The sequence below is a fragment of the Malurus melanocephalus genome, unplaced genomic scaffold (assembly GCF_030028575.1).
Source record: "Malurus melanocephalus ecotype Western Australia unplaced genomic scaffold, MMel_1.1 scaffold_205, whole genome shotgun sequence".
NCBI lineage: Eukaryota > Metazoa > Chordata > Aves > Passeriformes > Maluridae > Malurus > Malurus melanocephalus.
This window is the reverse complement of record NW_026623437.1, coordinates 1097705-1119540: the sequence shown is the minus strand read 5'-3', so window position 1 is coordinate 1119540 and position 21836 is coordinate 1097705. Positions and strand designations below refer to the sequence as shown.

At 42.3% G+C, this 21836-nt stretch overlaps 1 protein-coding gene across 2 annotated transcripts in view; it reads left to right on the top strand.

Annotated features, from left to right (window-relative positions):
* Positions 1-21836, top strand: part of LOC130577954 (A disintegrin and metalloproteinase with thrombospondin motifs 2-like) — a 169797-nt gene that overhangs the window by 122091 nt on the left and 25870 nt on the right. For both annotated transcript variants that reach the window (XM_057373663.1, XM_057373661.1), the window contains exons 5-10: positions 3184-3267; positions 12914-13070; positions 13873-13978; positions 15763-15906; positions 17683-17815; positions 19281-19394. In XM_057373663.1, coding sequence (XP_057229646.1) covers positions 3184-3267; positions 12914-13070; positions 13873-13978; positions 15763-15906; positions 17683-17815; positions 19281-19394 — 738 coding nt within the window. The remainder of the gene's footprint in view (positions 1-3183; positions 3268-12913; positions 13071-13872; positions 13979-15762; positions 15907-17682; positions 17816-19280; positions 19395-21836) is intronic.

Genomic DNA, 21836 nt, shown 5'->3' with positions numbered 1-21836 from the left:
GCTTTTTGATGTATTCTATGTGCTTACTGTGCTGACTTGAAACTYGCTCAAGGCAGAAGAATTATAAAATTAGCAGAGAGGGACAGATGAAAAAAGTAAATAAAGTCTTCGTTTTTCTTATGTAGCACCAATCTGTGCCAGCCTGATTTCTACACAGRAACTTTAAATAGAAATTCATGTTTCCCTTTGAAATATCCCAGAAAAAGAAACCAAAGATATCCCAAAATAGTTAGCGAACTACAATAGCTTGATGAAAGCCTCTTTACAGTTTTTCACTGTGCTTTGAATTCTGAGATTTACCCAGCCTTCTTCATCACCCTCTGTAAATGCTGAATCACTGTAGGACATCTATCAAGATTTAATGCATTCACTGCCTTCAGTTCAGGAGCTGTGATTTTGGGATGGTCTCTGTGCACTTTTTTTTTCCTATGCAAAAACTTAATTTTAGATTTACTGATCTAAGAACAACAGGACACCAACTCTGGCTTTTCTTCTGCTGGTATGAACCATGATGTCCTGCTGAAGTACATGGAGATGCAGTGCTGGAAAAGAGCTTTCACTCTTTTTCACAGCTGTGTGTATTTATTGCACAGACATCTGAACATGTATCTCCACTGTCTGATTAKCTCTGCTTTCAAACAGGAAGTTTCAAAGTTTTGAGTTGTTCTCAAGCCTGGAGCTTTCTGATTGCACAGGCTGGTTGATCATTTTCTGCCCTCTACATTGAGCTGCAGCAGCTTGACTCTGCTTTCCTGCTGAAATAACAGGTGGAAATGTGCAGAAACTGAGCTCGGGACTGTGGTGACACTTTCAGTGTGCGCATTTTTCATGAGCCTTTGAGAGCACAACATTGGCTCGGGTCTTGTATTTCTGATAGCTTCTTGAAACAAACAGGTGTGATTTAGGCTGTGCTGAAGAAAAAGAAAAGCATCTATTTCAGCACATTATCCATGTGCAGTGAGACACTCCTAGCAAACCACAGCTTAGCTCAGAGAAAGATGCTGTGTGAAGAGGGCTTGGACTCATTCTTACTAATGAAACCAAAACCCAGAGCTTTGAATTGGCCCACTGTCTTGCAGAAAATCCAGCATCCCAAGAGAACCAGGCGGCTTTTTACAGTGCTTGTGCTTTTCTGTTCATTCACAGTTTGTTTGTTAGATGTCATTTGCATGAATAGTCAAACAGTGTTTTAATTCTGTTCCATCAACRTTTCCAAGCCAAGTCTCCCTTTGGCACACAACAGCGATACAGTTGTTCGGTTACTCAGCTATTGTTAAAAGAGGCTTAGGTTAAATTCTGGAAGTTAATGAGAGAGCGGTGTGCACCAATTTGGATTATGCTTTATGAACTAATTAAATACTTATTTACATGCTGTGTTTACTGTCCTTGTACACAGCAGTTTTTGTTTAATACTCATTTCATGTGCAGGTAGTTTACAGCTTAYTTTGACCTCATATCCTTGATGTGAGTGCTCTCTTCCCAYCACACAAARRGGGAGGCAAATTAATATYCCTGCCTCCCTTGACAACAAGGCTYTTTTTCCTGGGTGAAAGAATTTTTGTAAAGCAAAATGTGTTTATGTCTTACCTGTATTCAGCAATGGTCTTCAAAGTAAAAATAAGAGAGTTTTTTAAAAATTTCGGGATATAACGTTAGTCTTCTGAAATCCCATTAAAACATGTAAAGAGACGATCTGATTTCTAGATCAAATTTCTAGATTTGTTTACAAAGCAGATCTGAACATAATCAGCTTCTACACCACAATGGAAACAGAATCCCCTGAAGCCACTCACAGCCATGGGCCCCTCAWCCACCATCCTAATCCAAGGATCTGCTTGCTCATCAACCAGAAATGAGCCTGGATCCAGGCATTCCCTAGAAGGTTCCCCATGTGCCCTGGAGAGTGTGAGCCTCCTCCTGGAGCTGCTTCAGCAGGACACTCAGGACTGTTGAAAACTTGGATGCCTACCAGGCATAAAATAAGGCTCTTCTGTCAAAAAATACTGATGAAACAAATTAAAATTCACTTTAAAATGTCAGTGGGGATTGCTTTGCAAAACCTACACTGATGTATTTAATTTTAATGATTTTTGAAGAGATAAAATATGGGCCATTAAAACTGGGGCTGATTGAAGTAGCAGGACATTATTTACCATGTTTCAAATGAAAGGTTCCCTGAAAATTATTTATTAGCTTGAAGTAATAAATCTAGTTTGCAAGAACAAATGAAATCTAGGTCCAGCCAGCAAAACAGTTCAGTTTGGTGCAACCTTTACCAAGGGAGGGAGGTTTTAGGAAAGGAACTTGCCTTGCAGGGATCTCATCTGCCTCTTCTAATTTGTAAAGCTAAACCCCTGCCATTTGGCCAAGTCTCATGCAGTCTTCATCACTGAATTCTTAAATCAGCCTCTTTAACAGTTAATATTTGCCCAGCTTGCTTGTAGCAGTGTTTCCTAAGTAATCATTATTCATCCACATTTCATTCTCTACTCTAAATATTTACAGTTTTCTTTTCAGTGTTCCTGGGGTGATTTCCCCAAGTGCGTGTTCAGCGATGTAGCTCGGGTATTAAAAAAGAAGACAATTTTAATTTGCTGGCATTTTGTAGCTTTTGTTCTGCTTGCAAAGTTTAACACTGATGAGTTTTGACACACAATAAAGCCAGCCCATGTRCCTGAGCAGCTTTTTGGGGGAGGCACATCCTCTTGGCAGAGTGTGATGTGATGGGTCCCGGATGGAAGAGTTACAGGGTGCAGCTGAGCTGATCTGGTGAATGGCTCTCAGGAGAGAGGTCCCATCTCTCTGCTCACTCATCCCCTTCCCTGTGCATGGTCCTGCTCAGCAGAGAGATGTTTGGGATTCTGCCTGGATTGCCCTGCTCCAGGCTCCAGTGGGCAGGCATGGGTCAGCTCAGCTGCATCCTGTAGGTGCACCATGGTACCTCCAAGGCCAGTTAGGCTGGATTTTGATACCTCTTAAACTGAAGTCTCTGATTATGTATTTATTTTAAATGATTCCCTGAATTATGACCTGCTGGGAGGCTACAACAGAGTTTGGAAGAAGAGCCTCTTCCCTCTCTCATTAACAGAATTTTTCATGTTTTAAATATGATCACAAAGTGGTTGTCTGGCTGTAACACCACCTTCATGGTTACCATTGTTAAAGTGCTGAACTCTTTTGCAGGTTAATGAGATTTATCATGATGAGTCCCTGGGTGCTCACATTAACGTTGTCTTGGTGAGGATAATCCTGCTGAGCTACGGCAAGGTAAGGAAAGGTTAATTTAAATGGAGGATATCAATATCTATAGACTTCATTCTTTTATGAACAGTGTATTTAATGRTGATATGCATTGGTTTTGTATTTTAATTCACATATATTATCCTTACCAGTCTATGAATATAAAGAACTTTCATTTWTATATATATCTGTTTATCATTTGAACTCTACATTTCAAATAATTTCAATTTCTTCTGGGTTTCCCCTGTGTCATTTGAAGTTACTGCTTAGCTCTGGCAGTCTGTCTTTTCAGATTTGTTTGGAATAGTCCATGAGACACAGAGAACATTTTGGTTCCTAAAGAAAACAAAACGTGTTCTGGTAGAATTGTATGTGAGTAACAGTAAACACAGCGTCAACTCTGCAAGATGCTGAGGGCTACAKCCTCTTTCTAAGAACTCATTTATATTTGTGCTTCTTATCAGTGGAGCTACACATGTGCCTAAAGTTAAATGGGAGTCCTGTGGAATAGGTGCCAGAAGGCAAGAGCTCTGCAGGTCAAATCTGTAATTAAGAATATCAATTGTTCTTTCTCTCAGTTTCTGGGGAAGGGGTTGCTCCACAGGCAAAACTTGGGTAAAGAGGAAAAAARTGTTAAATGGGTTTCAAAAGTATTGATCTGTTCAGTACCTGTGTCCTGTTATTGCCATCAGATTCAACACCAGAGTCCATGGAAACAGGAATGGGGCATTTCAAACATGCTGGTAGAGGACAGAAGCCATCACTTTTTGTCAGGGCTTTGGCCACATCACAAAAACAGAATTTGCAGGTCTGTGGGATCTGCRTGTGGACATTCTGCTTCTGGGATCTAATCCACAACCTGCAGGGGACAGTGCTTTACATTCTGAGTTGTCCTGCTGGTTTCAGTGGAATAATTCTATCACAAGCTTGCCTCTAAGATAATTTTTCTCGCATTTCCATATCTGATTCTTGTTTACATGAAAGACAATCTATGCCTTTCTRAAAATAATAAAATGTATACATAAAAGATACAATTTCAGAGCTCCTCTGCTTTACAGTGTAGGGACCTGCATGGCATGGCTGTATAAGAATACATCCTTTTCTCTTCCTGTTTTTAAAGTTCCTGATCAGTAGTATCAGGGAGTAGRAGGAGAGATTTTTCTTCAGAGGTTTGGGATAATTTAGCAGTGGAAAAGCAGAGAAGAGGCACGTAGTTCTTACTTTCTCAATCTGTTCTGGGGAGTTAAACCGAAGTTTTGCAGACTTTACTATCTCCCACACCAGCACTAACCATTTTAGGAATATATATATTCAAAGTAYATAATAAAAAGAAGGATACCTGCACAAGCTAAAGCAGTGCATGAATGTAGCAACAGCGTTTCACAACATGAAAATGGTATCCCACTCTTGTTTGAGTAAGCATTTCTTTTGAAAGCGTGGAGCTGATATCTTCAGATTCATTTGCTTCACTGCAGGCAATTTGTATATATTATCAAGGGTGCCATTTAAATAATCATAATAATTACATTATRGTTCTGTAATTGATGAAATATGTACCATCAACGTCAGGTTTATGACAGCACTCTCAGCTGTTGCCAATTCTCCACCCCTGAGCAGTATTCTACTGTATTGTGGGGTTTTTTAGAGGATTATATTATTTTATACAATATGTCATCTGTTGATAAGAATAATATGGACAATACTTGAGTTGCATAGCAACCAACCTTTCACTGGTTCTTGCTTGAAGGTACTCCACTCCTTCAAATGTACTTATTTTTTAATATTCTCAAGCACAGGCAATTCTACATTCAGAAGTTTCWGTAATTTCAGGAATAGCATYAATTGCCCTGGCAAGATGAAAACAYGCAAGATATTCCTTGGTGATCACATGCTGAAATTACTTCAGGGATGAATTCAAAAGATCTGACATGGTTTTACTGAATTAACGGTTTGTGTGAGTTCTCACCTCCGGACTTTGAGGGGGTGGCAGGCTGAGCCTGGCCAAGAGCACCAGGCTTGGGCTGTGGCTGGGAGCTGTGGAAGGCAGAGGGGCTGGGCTGGGGCTGGGCTGGGTTTGCAGGGGTCTGCAGAAGCTGCCAGCCCTTCCCTGACTCCCCACTTCTCTCTTAGYCCTTCCAACAAATGGTGTACCAGAGACTGATGTGAAGGCTTCAACTGTGCCTTGCTGCTGCCCACTCATTCATCAATTCCATCATTAGGGTAGAAAAATGTGTTCTGCAAAGGCTGCTCCATATCTGTGCTGGCTTCAGAAGCCACAATGCATTTCTCTGCRTTTTCTTGACATTGTCTTCCAAAGTCGTAGGGTTTTTTGATGTGATGGGATGTTGCAAATAAGTAAACAGGGTACATGCAGTGCATTTTTCTTCAAATGGGAAAAAGATGAGCTGGCTCGCTTCTGCCTTTTTGACTTCAGTAGTAGGAAGATTGGTTCCAAATTTTGGCAACTGCAGATACATTTGAGATTAATATAATTCAATGTTTGTGCGAATTATTCCACTTAGACCTATTTTGGTTGTAACAGCTCTGTAATCCAGCTAGCTCTAGAATACTCAGGGAAATAAGCAAAGCAACCACGAGCACCAAGTGCAGAGGAGGTTGCAAGAGATGAGCTGAGCATGCATTAAAAAACCCTGACTGGTTATTCTGAAATTTGTTTGGAAACATTTAAATACTGAGCACTGCATAAAATCCTCTCATCGCCTCTTTGAGGTGAATGAATAAAGATTATTATTCCCATTTTACAGCTAAAAAAACAAAGATGCTAAGTGTTATTTTCCAAGGCCACACGGAAGGCCACTGGCAGGCTGGGGATGAGACCTCATAAATTCCTGGCTCCAGCCCCACACTCTGTCCACTGACAATGGTGACTCTGTGTGCAGATGAGCTGCCCTTGCACAGCCCAGAGGAAAGCACATGTTAGCTGGGATGGAGGTCATTAATACGGTGATTAATGAAAAAACACTCAGAAAGAATTTTGCAGGAACTGCAGGGGTTTCAATAAGTGCAGCCACCTGAGGATTTGTGAGGGTTATTTCTTGGGAAATGTGACTGTGGCAGTGCAGGACGTCCCTGAGCTCTCCTTTGGCASKWTGCACAGCCTGAGTGAGCTGCATTYAGCCTGRAGCAGCCTGGGATGGGCTCAGGGGTGCTGGGTCTGCTCTGTAGCATCTGGAAATGCAGCCAGGAGGGAGGGAAAACCCATGTAAGCTGCAAACCAGTGCTGGYCCCAGAACAAGTGGTTGGACACTGACCATGTGTTAACTTGATCAAAGAGGAACCTGACCACCAATGCAGAGAGACTTTCAAATAGCTTGGAGGAGGGAAGCAAACCCAAATRACTTTGAGGTGGCAGTTCAGGAAGAAGATACTGTGGGGTGGATGCCTGCAATCTCACGGGACAGGACTGTTCAGCAGAGAAGGACTTTTTGATTTTGTATGTCTGAGATATTAGGAGAGCTCCTGCTGCCTTCATTTGGGACAAGACTTTACCTTTGATCTTTTCATGAAATAATGCTCTCTTGATCTCTGACCTTTTCATGTCTGAGCTTGATGCAAGCAGGGAGATGTTCTCKGTTCAGCCAGGTTGGAAAGTGCTGGTTCAGTCTGAGTCAGGTTCTTCTCTCTGTTTCCCAGAGGGCACCCTTGGAAACACAAATCAGGTTTATCCCTGAAATCTGGTTTATCCTTACTATTTTGTGATTGACCCTGCTGTTTCCCTGGAGAGAAAAGGATGAGCACCTCCACTTAACTCTGCTTCTCCTAGAAAGGTTCTGAGAGCACCTGTGCCTGGTATGAAAGGATATGTTAGCTGCACATTGGGAAATGGAACAGCTTTGCTTTGAATGGACCTCTGGGGTGTCATCTAGTCCAGCTCCCCTGCTCAAAGCAACCTGGAACAGGTAGTGCAGGATTTGTCCAGCTCTATTCTGAATATYTCCAGAGACTCAATAACCTCTCTGGACAGCCCTTCCCAATGTTTGGCTACTCTTATGATACAACTACAGTAATGCTCCTAAAGGCTTTTTTTTTCTTGCCCATTGCCTCTTCTCCTTTCTCTGGATACCACTGTCTCCATCACCTTTATTYCCTGCCCCTGCCCAACGATCCACTGAGAGTTTCCTGAGCCTCCTCCAGCCTCTCTTTGTATTAGGTCATGAATGTGAGTTGAGTGTCTTATTTTTCTGCTGGTATTGGTAGATGGAGAAGACCTGAAAGAATCAGCAGGAATCAAGCCCTGGGTCTTACAAATGTGTCTGAAGATGGAGTTATGGACCCCAGCATTTGGCCATATCCAGTAACTAGCTCTGCACAGGCTGAGTTGCAAGGCCAGAATCTACATATTGTATAGCATTTTGGCAGCTGATCAAATTTTTGCACTGTTTTCATGTGTTTGAGGTGGGGATAAAGAGAAGAGATATTTCCCCTCCTGTTTTTTTTTTTTTTTTTTTTTTTTTTTTTTTTTTTTTTTTGAGTTGCATTATTTGTATGTTAGACTTGGAGCCTGTAATATCTCAGTGTATTTTGCTGGGACCTTGAAGAATTTGGAGCTGGCTGATAGCATAAACAGTGCTTTGTATTCCTGATCTGCTTACATTCATACAGAATTAGAGACTGAAAAATGTTTACAAACTCCTGCCATAAGAAAGCTTTAAAAATCCTTTGAATATAAAATGACAGTGTGCTGAATGAGCTATTTTTGTTAGTTTGGTTACCATGGACATTCAATAATTGTATTTATTTATCTTTGGCTTGTCTTGTTCAGGATGAGAGAATAATATAGAAGATCTAATCCAATATCTAGTGAACGATAGAAGTGCCAAGTAGAAGCAATGTAAACTGTGTTTTGCAGAGTCTTTACACATTCAGGAAGGGAAAGTCATATGTTGAATTGTTTCCTGGATGTGTGCACTGCTGTGGTCCAACTTTGCTACCATAGTTTGAAGCCTGTCATGTGAAGAATATTTCTGCTCCTCCTGGAGCTGCTGAAGAGCTGCAAAACCTTCTCCGTTGGTACTCTTGGAGCACCACCTAATGGATGAGTTAGGAAAGGTCCTAAGCTTCTGACCAGCCTAAATTTATCATGTTCTTATCACCGAGTACCTGCTCATCATCACTTTTGCAAAGTTGTACCCAGTGATGCCAAATAGCAGCTAAATAAAACAGTTGTTTAAAGGTGCTGCCATTCTGCATGTGATACCAGTGTGTCTTTCACATGGGCTGGCATTGTGAACATTCTTGAAATATTTGGGTACAATATTGACTAAATTTGTTGTTTTCTTCTAAGATAACTTTGAAATTGTTAAAGGAAAAAAAAAATCATATTTCTTCCTTGCCCCACACTCTCCACAAGTGTTTGAAGGACTTTGCAGTCAGCTTCATGAATTGTTCTTCAGTGTGTTCATGTAAGAGAACTGAACATCACACTGATAACTTCCCAAAGGATCAGACAGTATGAAAGGAGGTTCGTTAGAGACTTCTCTAATGGCTTKCAACATTTCTTATTGCCCTGCTTTGCCTCTTTGTATGAATGGTAGCTGCAACTTAGTTGTCTACTATTTTAGTTTAGTTGAGGTTTTTTGCTGCTTCCATCTAAGAAGGAAGGGAGAGGAGAAGAAACGAAGGCAGAATCAAAAGAAAGGAAGGAAAATGTACAGCACTGGTAGATTTTGAGTTTCCCAGAGAAAAGGTCTCGACTAGTTCTGTAGGGCAGACTGTCCTCGTCACCCTCTGTGGTGTCCCCTCGCCTGGGGGATGTTTTCCCAGCTGAGCCCTTTCCACTCCTTGGCCAACATCTCCATCTGTTTCCATCAGCAGTTCACAGATTTTTTGCTTTTCTTGCTGTGAGAAGGAAAGTTTCCCTTGCCATTGGCAGTTTTCCTGCTGATCAGCTGAGTAATGCTCTCCACAGGCCTGCTGTCCTGCTTGGAAAGAGATCCTTCCCAGCCAGGTCGGAGCTCCCAGCCAGCTGCAGGACCTGCGTGTTCCTGGCAGTGTGGGACCTTTGCTGGCCAAGAGTCACACCTACACCTCATCTCCATGTGCWGCCTGCTGGCCCCCAAATTCCCCTGTTTGCAGCATGACAAAGAGGGATTTTACCTTGCRGTCCTTATTRCTGTACACAGCTCATCTCTYCTCCTCTTTCTCATTTGCTTTGTCYGTTTAATAASGGGTTGGGCTCTCCTGTGYCTGGTGAAAGCTCACTTTGACTTCCAAGAGAAAATATTATTAAGTGTTATCTGATATCTGTACAAGAGTAATTTTTGGACAACATCCTTCTCAARCATATGACATCTGCCCTGTCGACTAACAAGCTGTGCCTGGTCCCATGATTTCCTAAGCTTCTTTCTTTCAGGACTGCAGYGTTTATCTGTAAAGGCAAGGCAGCTGGAAAAGTGGATGAAATTCTGTATAAAGGCATGCCTGGCTTAGGAAATCTTTGATCCAAAGACCACTGAAGCCCTGGAGGGTCTTTGGAGGTAAAAACTACCTCTGATTCCCTTCCCTGGCCAAACCGTTGCCTGCTGTGAGGAGAGGACCGTGGTGTTCGTGGTTCTTCAGTCTCAGCCAGTGCAGTTGCACAGCACAGTGATCTGCACTCACTGTCAGACTGATGGGTCCCTGGCCATGCCATGCTTACTGTTAGCACTGTTGAAGCCTTTCTGATTTGAAAGTCTGGAAAATCGTAGAAAGTGTGAGTTTYGGTGAAAATCTGTTAGGAATCAAGTAAGTTTTGCTTTTCAGAGTGCTGCATTACYGTGAGGAAATACAATGGATTAGTGACCAGGGATTGAGTGCTCAGTGGACTTGAGTACTCAGCAGGCAGACTGAGATWTTCCTCTCACTCTTTGAAGTCCTCCTCACTGACAGAACCTCAACTTGCTACTTGCTTAGCATGTGGACACTCAAAATAATTGACTTCCTATTGAATGTGCTGTTTCCCAACTTAAAGAGCAGTAAGGCTCTGATTCATGATGTTAAAATTGTGTAATTGGCAAAGGGGTTGCATCAGCTGAAACATAATTTATAGGATTTGTGTGTTCTCAGTTTCCCCTCCTATGCCAAAGGGGGTTTTCTTCATTCTCCCCATTGTTTTGGATGCACAAACACCACAATGCTCCACATTAACCGGTTGTTCCAGCTTCCTTTTCTTGAAGACAAACTCTAAAATCAGTGTTTTGATCAGTAAACATTGATGTTCTCTTGGACTGAGCCCGTGGTTTTGCTCTGCAATGGCCCTCAGTGCACAGAGAGCTGTTGTTGACCCACGGCAGACGCTGTGCCCGAGCCACGGGAGCTGTGCTGGACTGGGCTGGCCTCTGGCACACTCGGTGTTAAWCAGAGGAGTGCTGAAACCTGCTCTCTGTGTCCATTCAGAGACAAATCTYTTGCTTTTGTGATGGACTCGGCTGACAAGGGTTTGGTTTAGTGGGCAGGGAAGGGATGTCATATGACAGAGGAAAGCTACAAAGCAGCGGTTATTAGGAAATCATTGATGTTTTATTTTCTATGCTTTTTTTGCTGATCATGCAAATTAAGGATTTCTCTGCAAATAATTGGATACCCTTAAACAAAGCATGTTTTGATAGGGTGTATGTTTTCATTGTTTTCTGATCAATGTATCTTATATGATGTGATTTTCATTTGGTAGAACATACACAAGAGGACATTATGAAATACGGAACTATTAGCAARCAGTTCACAACTGGAGGTTTCTCAGCTTCATTGTACAGCCTTGTTYGGTTTTGAGTGTTGTAGTCAGATTTTTCACTGACCTCCCTGAAGGGATTGATCTCTTTTGTGCAGTTTTGGAGAAATGAGAAGAGTGGAGATGATGGAGATGGCTTTTGTGTTTGCTTGCTTGTTTGTTTCTGTTTTACCACTGGTGGATGTTATTAAAGATCTCAGCAGTAGTAAACCCTGTTTAACAGACTAGGMTTTTTGCTTGAAGAGCCAGGATTTTGCCATGTATTAGTGACTCAAAGTTTGTTTAAGTATGTTCTTATAAATATACAGAGAATAAATAAAGGCACCACAACTGTCCCACCATTTAAAATACAGTTATTAGTTCAGTTTCCAAGGGAATTATGGCTGGAAGCAGTATGATCCAGCACAGGATTATATTACAACTTTTTCATTCCACAGTGGTATCAGAATCCAAGCTGTGTCTCTATTTGGTTTATAAATTTGTTTTTCTGAACATTTGCAGAATTGTAATATCTCAGTTTTGCCAAAATCAGACCTCAGTTTGGCAGACACTTCTTTTATCAATTCCAGTTGTTCTTCCACAGCCCTTTGAGGATTTTCTTTTTCATGTAGTCAATATTCTATGTACTCCATCATGCACTCAATTAGAGGAYACGTCAAATACATCTGTATTTAAACATGAATTGTTTTACTTCTCTCTTGTTTTTGGCCTAGGCTAAGTTTTGCTTTACGTTAAGTATTTTGGAATGGCAAATGCTTGCAGTACAGTATAGCATCTGAATTGTAGTGGGTTTTGTTATGATTACAGTGTTGTCATGGTAATATAATTTCTGCAAATGRAAAGCCAGGGTTCACATATGTAGTTCTTACAAATCCTGGAAGGCCTGGGACAGGTCAGTTAGTCATACATTTTATAGTATCCCACGTGCAATAAGCTTTCCAAAGTCTTAGCAGTGCAGAGTATTGAGCAGAATTAGCTGGGAACCCTCTTAAGAAAGCACTACTTCAAAAAAAAAAAAAAAAAAAAAAAAAAAAAAAAAAAAAGGAAAAAAAGGGAAATGTAATAGTTGGATTTTAAAATACCTTTCTCTTCCTTGCTCGAGAACTGTCCTTTGAACCTCATCTAACACATCAGCTCACTGGAGCCAGCCAAGTTCACCATCCATGKAACGTGTGGTTTACATGGAGAATGGCATCCCACAGTGGGAAGTTATGTGTTCCACCTTCTGAATGATCTTCAGATGAGTAATGGGATAAAGAAAATGCAATTTAGAAGACAGTCACTGAGAAAGTCCATTTCTGGACATAATCGTTCAAGTACAGCTGAAAAAGAACGCTTATTTTTACACTGACAGAGCATCCAGAACTGTGCCAAGGTCTGACAGAACAGCCTTAACAGCTCAGTTTCGTGACAAAAGCAGCTGATGAGCAGGGCAGGGCAGTTGTTGTGATTGCCTTCCCTTGGCCATTAGGCATTGCTGTTCCCCACACTGGGTGAGTCTCTGCTGGTCAGGACCTGCTGTGGCTCCAATATGAACACGAGCTCCATCAGAAACTSCATATCCAGACTGGAAGTGATGGTAAAGAGATGATAAAGCCATGTAAWCTGCTGCCAGGGTGGCATAGGAATAAGTGTGCACAACCCAGTATCAGTTTTGTCATTAAAATACCTGTCTTTTTATTTCTCTTTTCTCTTTTTATTTTTTTTTTTTTTTAAATCTTAGATATCGTTAAATGCGCAAGTCACAATCTAACCATGAACTTTCGCTATTTTTTTCACTTTCTTGAGCCGGTAAAATTTGTATCTGAAGTGTAAGTATCTCTGAATTAAGGACAACTTGGTAATGGAAATGGGATGTTTAGTCAAGTGCCTGAAAAAGCTGGCAAAAAATTGCCCATGCTTTCAATTAATAACWCTTGGTGTCTTTATTTTTGTGTGTGTGTGCAGTCCATGAGTCTGATAGAGATCGGGAACCCCTCACAGAGTCTGGAGAATGTGTGTCGCTGGGCTTACTTGCAGCAGAAACCCGACACCGGGCACGCGGAGTATCACGACCATGCCATCTTCCTCACCAGGCAGGATTTTGGTCCTTCGGGCATGCAAGGTGTGTGTTGGGGGTTGTTTGGCATTTGCATTGATCACCGAGCCATGCAAAGTTTAATTGTGTATCTTTTGCTTTGCGGTGCTCAGTTCTTTCTTGCCCCGAGAGCTCTGAATTGGGCCATTTTCAATTGTAACTGCTTCACTTATTATTTTATCCTTTCTTACTGATTACTTATTGGGTCATTTCCGTGCTCTTACTGAAGCCAAGAAAATGGGATCCATGTGTTTTGGAAATGCCCAAAGATTAAAGAAGAGATTTTGTGTTTAGAAAGTTCCAAAGCTGTTGCCGTGTTAGAGCCGAACTGCCAAGAAATATTGTTATGGAGTGGTCTGGAACAGCAGGAACAAGCGCTGTCCACTTTCTCCTTTTTTTCAGACCTTTGCCTCCTGTGAAATCAGGTTTTTCACCAGAGGGGAGAAATCTCAGAGCTTTCCCATCCATTTTGAGGTGGCCAGAACTGGTGTCAGCACAGGGCTGGGGCTTTGCTCCTTGATTCTGGAACTGCCTTGGGCTCCTCCACAGAGCACCATGGGCTGTCCTTTGACTCTGCTGTCTTGTGCAATTGTTGGGCTGTCCAAGAGGTGCCAAGAATTTTCTTGGTGAGCCAGGCAGTTTTAATTTGTTCAACAGGTGTCTTCTGTTTCAKGGATGAAGGAGCTGTTAAATATTTGGGGGCTGAGGTCTTGAGAGGACCACTTCAGCTGCCTTTGTGTCACAGCCAAAGACAGATGCTTGCCCTAGAGCTCCCCACCACTCTACCTTTGCAGACCCGTTCATTTTGGAATTTTGGTGTTTTTCACAGGCTATGCTCCTGTCACTGGGATGTGTCATCCTGTCCGGAGCTGCACTCTCAACCATGAGGATGGATTTTCATCTGCGTTTGTGGTGGCTCATGAAACCGGACATGTGTGAGTGCAACTGGACATCTGGGCTGTRCCTTAAATGGTCTTTGGTTCAGACAAATGCTGATGGCATTGGACAGATGCAAYTGAGGTTAAGAAACAATATTCAGGRTTAGCTCTGGTTTCAGGTCTCAGCTCTCACAAASATTTCTTTATGATCTTAAGGAAGTTTTATATTTCCAGACTTTCAAATGGAAAAAACCCTAAAATCAAGGTATCTTCCAGGACTGCTGGGACTTTATTGAATGATGTATTGTAGTCTCCTGGTGGAAATGTATGCTCATAACAAAGAAAAATGAATTCATTGAGTCAGTGGAACACAATATTCTTGCAAGCAATCTATACTGAACAAGCACGTATACTGTATATGTTACTGCTGGTAAAGGAAACAATACTGTATAGAAGCGAGGTGCCAAGCACTKCAGTTACAAATGTTTTATAAATCCCATATAAAAAATGCAATCATTTTACTTACTGTCRTGGGTTGAACCAATGACTGGGCAGCAGTTGTCAGAGCTTTGGTTTTTCCCAGATCTTTTTAGTTTCCCTGTTTGCAGAGAACTCCCACTGATTTCCCATTTTTTCTTTGGTAGAACAACAATTTCCAGAAGGCTTTTTCTGAACAGTTTCAATCTATTCTGTTTTCCCTAAGAAAGCCTGCAGGCTTTTTCTCTCTTTTTAGCAAGAAAGTGCCAAAATTTATTGAAACCACCATAAACATATCTTAGTAAGACAGRGACATCTATTTGGTACCCAGGTAGTATTTGATTCCAGAATTTTTGAATTAGGATTTAAAAGAATACAGCATGAGCTTTAAAAAAGACACCACTAAAGAAAGTTTGTAATCCCTCAGATTTCATTCAACCCCARTCTGTTAATTTGGTTTAAATATGGACAGATATCACCCATATTAGTCCAATAGTRCTTATTAAAAATGCAGTGTAGGATCTTAACAAAGGAAAGGAGAAAACATATTCATAATAAAGCCAAAAAGAAATTTTAAAATATCTCTAATTTGGGATAGTTTTCTAGRAAGCACCCAGCACTTTCCAGGCTGTTTCACATTTGAACAATGTGGGATTGCTCCTGGGCAACAGCAGCAGCTTGTCTGAACTAGCTTTTTGTGTGGTGCCTTTCTTTTTTTCCATGCAAAGGACTTGTCTACCATTGCACAATGCTTTGAATTAGGCTGAGGTGTGATTTTTTTAGAAGTTATATAAATTCCTGAATAGCTCCAGATTAGAACAKGAGTACATTTCTATTAGTATTCCTGGAGGGTGGGCTGGCTCAGTAATTCAGAAATAGATTCACATTTAGCTGTAGTAATTCACAAATGTGCATGTGCACAGAAATCTAAAAAAAGGCATTTTTCATTTTTTTGAAAGTGGATTAGGTTAATGGCATGAAAGTCTCTCAAGGCTCAGTCCTTTCATGAGGACCAGCTCCAGACCAGCTCTTTAACTTCAGCCTTGCCCTGTTTTCTCATGACTTTGCTTTGCACCAGACCTGTGCTGGAGTTCCCTGACRAACTCTSTTGTTTATGACCTTGGTTTTGCTCCTTACAGAGAAAAAGCTTTCCCTTTGTTATGTGCAAGTTGTACAGAAAAATATGGGTTAATTACTATGATAACCAGAAAAAGCTGAAAATTATTTTGCTCATGGGGACAAGGGGTATGTGACTTCAGAACCTTGTTGGCATCAACCWCTGGTGGCACTGGGGAGGGGGAAGCACCGGGACATTCAGAGCCATCCCCAACATCACCYTTGTGTCTCTGTGGTGTGCGGGGCAGTTTAGGAATGGAGCACGACGGCCAAGGGAACCGCTGTGGGGACGAGGTCCGCCTGGGCAGCATCATGGCCCCGCTGGTGCAGGCCGCCTTCCACCGCTTCCACTGGTCCCGCTGCAGCCAGCAGGAGCTGAACCGCTACCTCCAGTGAGTACAGCCTCCCYCTTGGAGTAGAAATGTGTGACAACAGCTCTGCATCTAGCATTTAGTGTGATGGCAGCTCCTTTGAAATGATTCTCATTTCATTTACGTCCGTTCATTTTCTGTCCTCTCAGAGGTGGTTGAAGGCACTGTTATGGATCTCATTTCTCACTTTCCTCCCTCCCAACTCTAACCTCCAGCTGGAGGAGTGCTTTGGCCACCCAGCAGCGTGGTGTCTGTCCTGCAGATGCCACACTTGGCTTCAAGGGCTGTTTGTTGTTTATAATACCTGTCAGTGATAAGATGGTGCTGCCTAGAAAGGATAATCTGTCCTTTAAGTGCTCAGGGCTTTTCTTGACTTKAGTAGATATCTAAAGAGAGAACATGGTTCTAGAATTCATTCTTCAGTTGCTAATTTTCCTTTAAGTACCCTAAAWGCAAAAGCTGTTTAAACAGCTTCATCCTGTCCCTTGCCTTCCTTTTGGACCTGGCACTTCAGGCATTGGACCTGTGCWGGAGTTCCATGACAAACTCTGTTGTTTATGACCTTGGTTTTGCTCCTKACAGAGAAAAAACTTCACCTTGTTKTTATGTGCAAGTTATACGGAAAAATATGTGGTAACTACTATGATAACYAGAAAAAGCTGAAAATKAGTAGGAAAAAATGCAGYAAAATACATGAAGTAAACATGACTCAGTATGTCAGTATTTTTATTATCATGGATATCTTAGGTGTGGCAATAAGGAATAAAAATATTGTGAAGGAAGTGTGATTGTTTCAATTAGYGAGATCCTCTAGAGCTTTAGCCATTAAATAAAAATCATCTGGCCTAGAGGGCTGCTTTACATTCTTTGAAATACAACTATTTTTAAAATGTCTTATAACAAAGCACAACTACRGKTTGCTTTGAAGTAACTCTAACCTCAAAATTCTGCTTTCAGCTATTGGTATCTTCAAGGCAACCTTAATGATTGCCAGGATAGGCTCGTGTATGGTGTCCTCATGTCTGTTAAATAACTGGGAGACATTTCAGAGATCCTGTGGGCTGTGCTGGTGTTGTGAATTAACCAACACTTACACTGTGTTAACTGTTTGGTGGTACTGGCAGCAGTCCTTTGTCTTGGTGTGACTTGATCAGRTGTAATTCTACTGCAAGAATTGTCCTCACTCCTTAGTGGAAGTTTCTCCACTCTCATCACAGAGAAAAGAAACTTAGTTTAAACCGTGGATGGGGTTGGGAGCTATCAGGAAAAGCAGAGGGAACAAACCCGTGCGGTTAAAGCAGGCAGCAAAGGGCAGCTCTGTAAGTCTGTAAATGAGTCACTGATTCTCAGGGAGGACACAGGGAAACTCTACGTTCAGTGATATTCTGGGCTGGTTACCCTGGCCTCTGCTTTTGAAACCTCACTTGAAAGACAGCTGCAGGCAGCAAGAAATTCCACAAATGGAAAATTAATTAAACCTGCTTTTCTTCTTGGTCTCATGTGGATTCTTCCTTTGATTCCTTTCACATAAGGAGCCTGCAGACTGATAGGAATTTACCTGCAAGCTAAATGGAAATTACATTGGAAGGGCTTCATAAAAAGACATGTAGGATCCACTGAAGGTGGATACGACATGCTAAAGTGAATATGAGTGTAATTGCAATATTAGCTGCTCTCAGGACCAACATCTGAGAAATTATAGGCTCTATTTTGTTTGGAACAAAAAGGCAAAGAAACCACAAACACTGTGCAAGCCTCTCCCAGCCCCATCTGTTCCTGTAATTTTTCCTGTTGCAGCTCCTACGATTGTCTGCGGGATGATCCCTTCGAACACGACTGGCCTTCCCTTCCACAGCTGCCAGGGATTCACTACTCCATGAATGAGCAGTGCCGSTTTGACTTTGGCCTGGGATACATGATGTGCACAGCTGTGAGTACTTAACTGGAACTTCTGCTATTTCTCATCCAGGAGTGGTCTAAGCATCTCTGAAATCTCCTAAAGAGGGAATAGTGAAGCCCACAAGGAAAGGTGTTGTGCCCACTGAGCTGTAAGAAAAGTTTACCAACTGAATACTGACATATATATCATTGAAAATGTCTCTTGGTTTGGTTTCTGTTTAAACTGGAGTTACAGAAGCAATTCTTGTGCGGTTTCATGAGTACCTGTAGTTTTCAAGCAAACAAACTCGCTGTGATATTGAGCCTCCTCTCACTGGCAGCTGGTTATTTTGCTACAGAACTGCCACCCAGATGTGAGGGAGATGGATTTGCTGCCACATCTCATAGCGCTAGCACAGGGCAGCATGCTTTTATGATCCAATTTTATGGAAAGTGTGATGCATTTTCATACCTAGCAAGAGAAAATAGGTGTGACAGCARCTAAAGCGACTTGCAAGGGCCCTTGATGGCATGGTTGGCTCTCGTGTATGAGGGAAACAAGAGGCAAAGGCTAAATTGAAAGCAAGGCAAKATTATTGCTATTCTCAGTGGAATGGCTTCAGAAAATAGAGTCTTCTGCAGCAGGGCTGTGCCTCCCACCTCCAGCTCCTCAAGCAGAACAAAATATTAAATGGAAAGAGATGTTTCCAGCTGGTGGCAGCTGCTGACACATAACATTTGTGCTTTCATTCCCATCTGCAGGAATATATGCTCCGAGCAGTGTCCCTAGATAATGGATGAGAACCTTTAGAGCATGATCTGTAGTGCTGTGTCTTGACACAATTCCCACTGATGCTGCCTTGGAAGAATGTCCCAGCCAAAGAGAATCTTTTCTTACAGCCATTCTCCAGAGCCTGGGAGATAGAGGCTTTCTATTGTTCTTTGTTCAGAATAGCCAAAAGCATGTTTAGACATCATGTTTTAATATGTTTTGGGGTGGGTGGTTCCCATCCTGTCCTATAGAAGCCTTTGCATTTTAGGTAAAATGCTGATTTATTCATTGGATTCATCACTGATTTGAGATCACCTGATCTCTAATTTCCATCCCCCTAAGAAGGGGATTACAACAGCTGAGCTACAGTCTGAGCAGCTCATTTTCATCCCCCATGGGTGCACAAGGATTTTTKGTTTTGTTTGCCCAATGAAGCAGCYCCATTTGGAGAAGCTGTAAGAAAAGGCAGTGTGTCTCCCTGCCTGGGGAAACTGGGTGGTCACTTGTGTTAAACTATTTCTGCCTGACTTTATTCCATCACATGTGGTTGGAATCTCACCTCAGAGTCATGATTCTGTATGAAAACTCATATTCAAAATATTCAATCCACAGACATCATGGAATCAGCATTAACAGCTGGGATTTTACACCTAGGAAAGGAACCCCTCCATCTGCAGCTTCCAGTGCAGTTTCCAGTGGGAGCTCTCTCAAAGCATCACCCATTCTGATTTTTCCTGTGTTCCAGTTTCGTACATTTGACCCCTGCAAGCAACTGTGGTGCAGCCACCCCGAGAACCCCTATTTCTGCAAAACAAAGAAAGGGCCTCCGCTGGACGGGACCATGTGTGCACCAGGAAAGGTGAGAATGGTGCCCTGTGTGCCCACCTGCACACGTGTGTTCATGTGTGTTTGTGTGCAGTCGGGGGTGTTCCCCTCAAAATCAGGAGGAACAAAAAACCTGAGGTTTGCTCAGGGGCAAACTCCTGAGTGCAAGTGGAGTGCTGAGCATGGGCTCAGTGGGTTAGAGCTTGGTGCCAATAATACACGGGTTTGATCCCTGTAGGGGCCATTCACTCAAGGRTTGGACTCGATGATCCTGGTGGGTCCCATCCAACTMAGAATATTCTGTAATKCTGAGCAGCCTGAGGGGAGCACACAGGGACAAGGGCTGGCGTGTCCTGCATGGCCACTCTGGGACCTTAAACCCCGTCCTCGGCAGGTCATGGCAGTATCTGCAGATTGCTCTGTGCAAGTCTCTGCAGCAAAGCCAAAAATGAGGAAATTTCCGCTCTCCTAAACTGTTTTGAGGTCAGGGTGTTGTGCTTGTATCAGCAATGTTGCCGTGGTGCTGAGGAGCACTGGGGGCTGGACATTCCGCCAAGCCACAGCCCCTGGAGCTTTTCAGGGAAAGGATGGACGTGGGAGTGGAGTGCCAGCTCGAGAGAACCAATGTGACAGCACAGAGGGACTGTGAGGAGAGCAGGGCAGCTCTGCGGAGGTGGATTTGCTGGGTTGATGAGGGCCAAGGGAGGCAYGAGGAGCTGGGGAGGGTCAATGTGAGGTGGGAAAGGCTCGGAGAGCTGCGGCCGTTCCACCACCAGGATGGAGCTGCTCCAGCCCTCTGTGGAGGTCACTCTGCTCAGAACTGTGGGTCTGAACTCCAAATCCTTTGAAGTCTGCTGAAAAAAAMCTGGCTTGCCTGGGTTTTGGATGCAGTGACTGAGGGGGAGAGGAAGATGTCGCTGCTTGGAAAGGTTTTTTAATAACCCAATGGATGACATCATTTATGCGATAAATGAACCGTATTAGCAGCTGCTGTTATGGTTTGAAAAGTCTTTTTTATGAAAACATTATATTAAATTAATTCCCCAGCAAGTCACRCTCTATATAAACCACTCCCTTCTGGTTTTCTCTTCTTCAAATTATTCCAATTATAACAGATTTGCTCCTTATTTAAAAAAAAAAAAAAGAAAAAATTAGATTGCAATCCAAAATCTTAGACAATTTATTTGGATACACTATTCTTTACCTTGGTTTTTACATTAAAAATATTCATGACCCCCAACTGAAAAATACARTTATATTCCATTTTGTTGCATCACCCTCTTTGCTGAGCTATTCATTCATATTAGTATTTGAACAGAAATGAGGAGAAAAAWGGAATTTGTAACCCTACAGTTAAGGATCTGTCAGTGCTTCCATTATAAACAGTTTGTCAGGATATTATGCAACTCAGCTGTAAAAATTTTCTTTGGACTGGAACTTGGGATCCAAGGCTTCAGCAAGCTGTGCAGACAGCCAGGCTTTTGAGCTCAGCAGAGATGCAAGAGAGTATGTGCACATTCTGAAGTTTCAGTAGATGATAGGACTCTGACTGTTTTATTCTCAAGGGAGCTGTCCCAGTTTTTTGATAAATAAACTTGCTGCCACCTTCCAGAAGAACCCGAGAAAATGTTGTAAAATGAAAACCATTTTATTAGATAAAGCTCAGCAGTCTGAACTAAACGTTTTGGGTTTTTTTTAAATAGTGTGAGTTATGAAGGTTATATAGCTGAYTTTGTGTATCTGAGCTCAGCATTTGACCAGTGTATTTCTTAGATGTTGGTGTTTTTAATAGAGGTACATCAGATCAATGCTTTTACATCTGTTCCTTTCCTTTTCATCCCTGCCCTTGATTTTGCCTTTCCCTGTTCACTCACTTCACCAATTGGGACAATTCCAGGGGCTCTTGCTTGAATGCACAGGGCTGTAAAATGCATTTATTGCCCAAARCTGGGACTCAGTTGCTGTGGGGCAGCTTCCTCTCAGGTACCTATCCCATTATGCCTCATCAGCACTTGAGGAAGAGGAAAATAATTTCAAACTTGAGCCACTATTTTCTTTGGAATCACGCCAGAAAAGAAAAGTACAGAAACATAAGCAATTAAAGATGTTGATTGAGAAAGATTCATTTGTTTCCCACTTTAGAGAGCTGCAGTTTTCATGATTTCATACCACTAATTCCCAAGGCCTATTTTAAGCTCAAAGCACTCACAATACTGCTGATGTGTCACAGAAACATCCTGGCTTTGCTGCAGCTGAGGGGACCCGGTGCCAGAAATGAAAGTGGTGTCGGGGAGGCGAGCGCGGYGTGTGCTGCGTGGATGTTCTCACCTAGGGCTGGTGTTCACATAACTGATAGCTGATCCCAAATTTAGCAGATGCCACCGAGGAGAACCCAGCCCAGCTGCCTCCTTCCTAACTGATGGTCAAGGGGCAAGAGCAGCCATCTGGCAGACACGAAATCTGGAGCATATTTTTG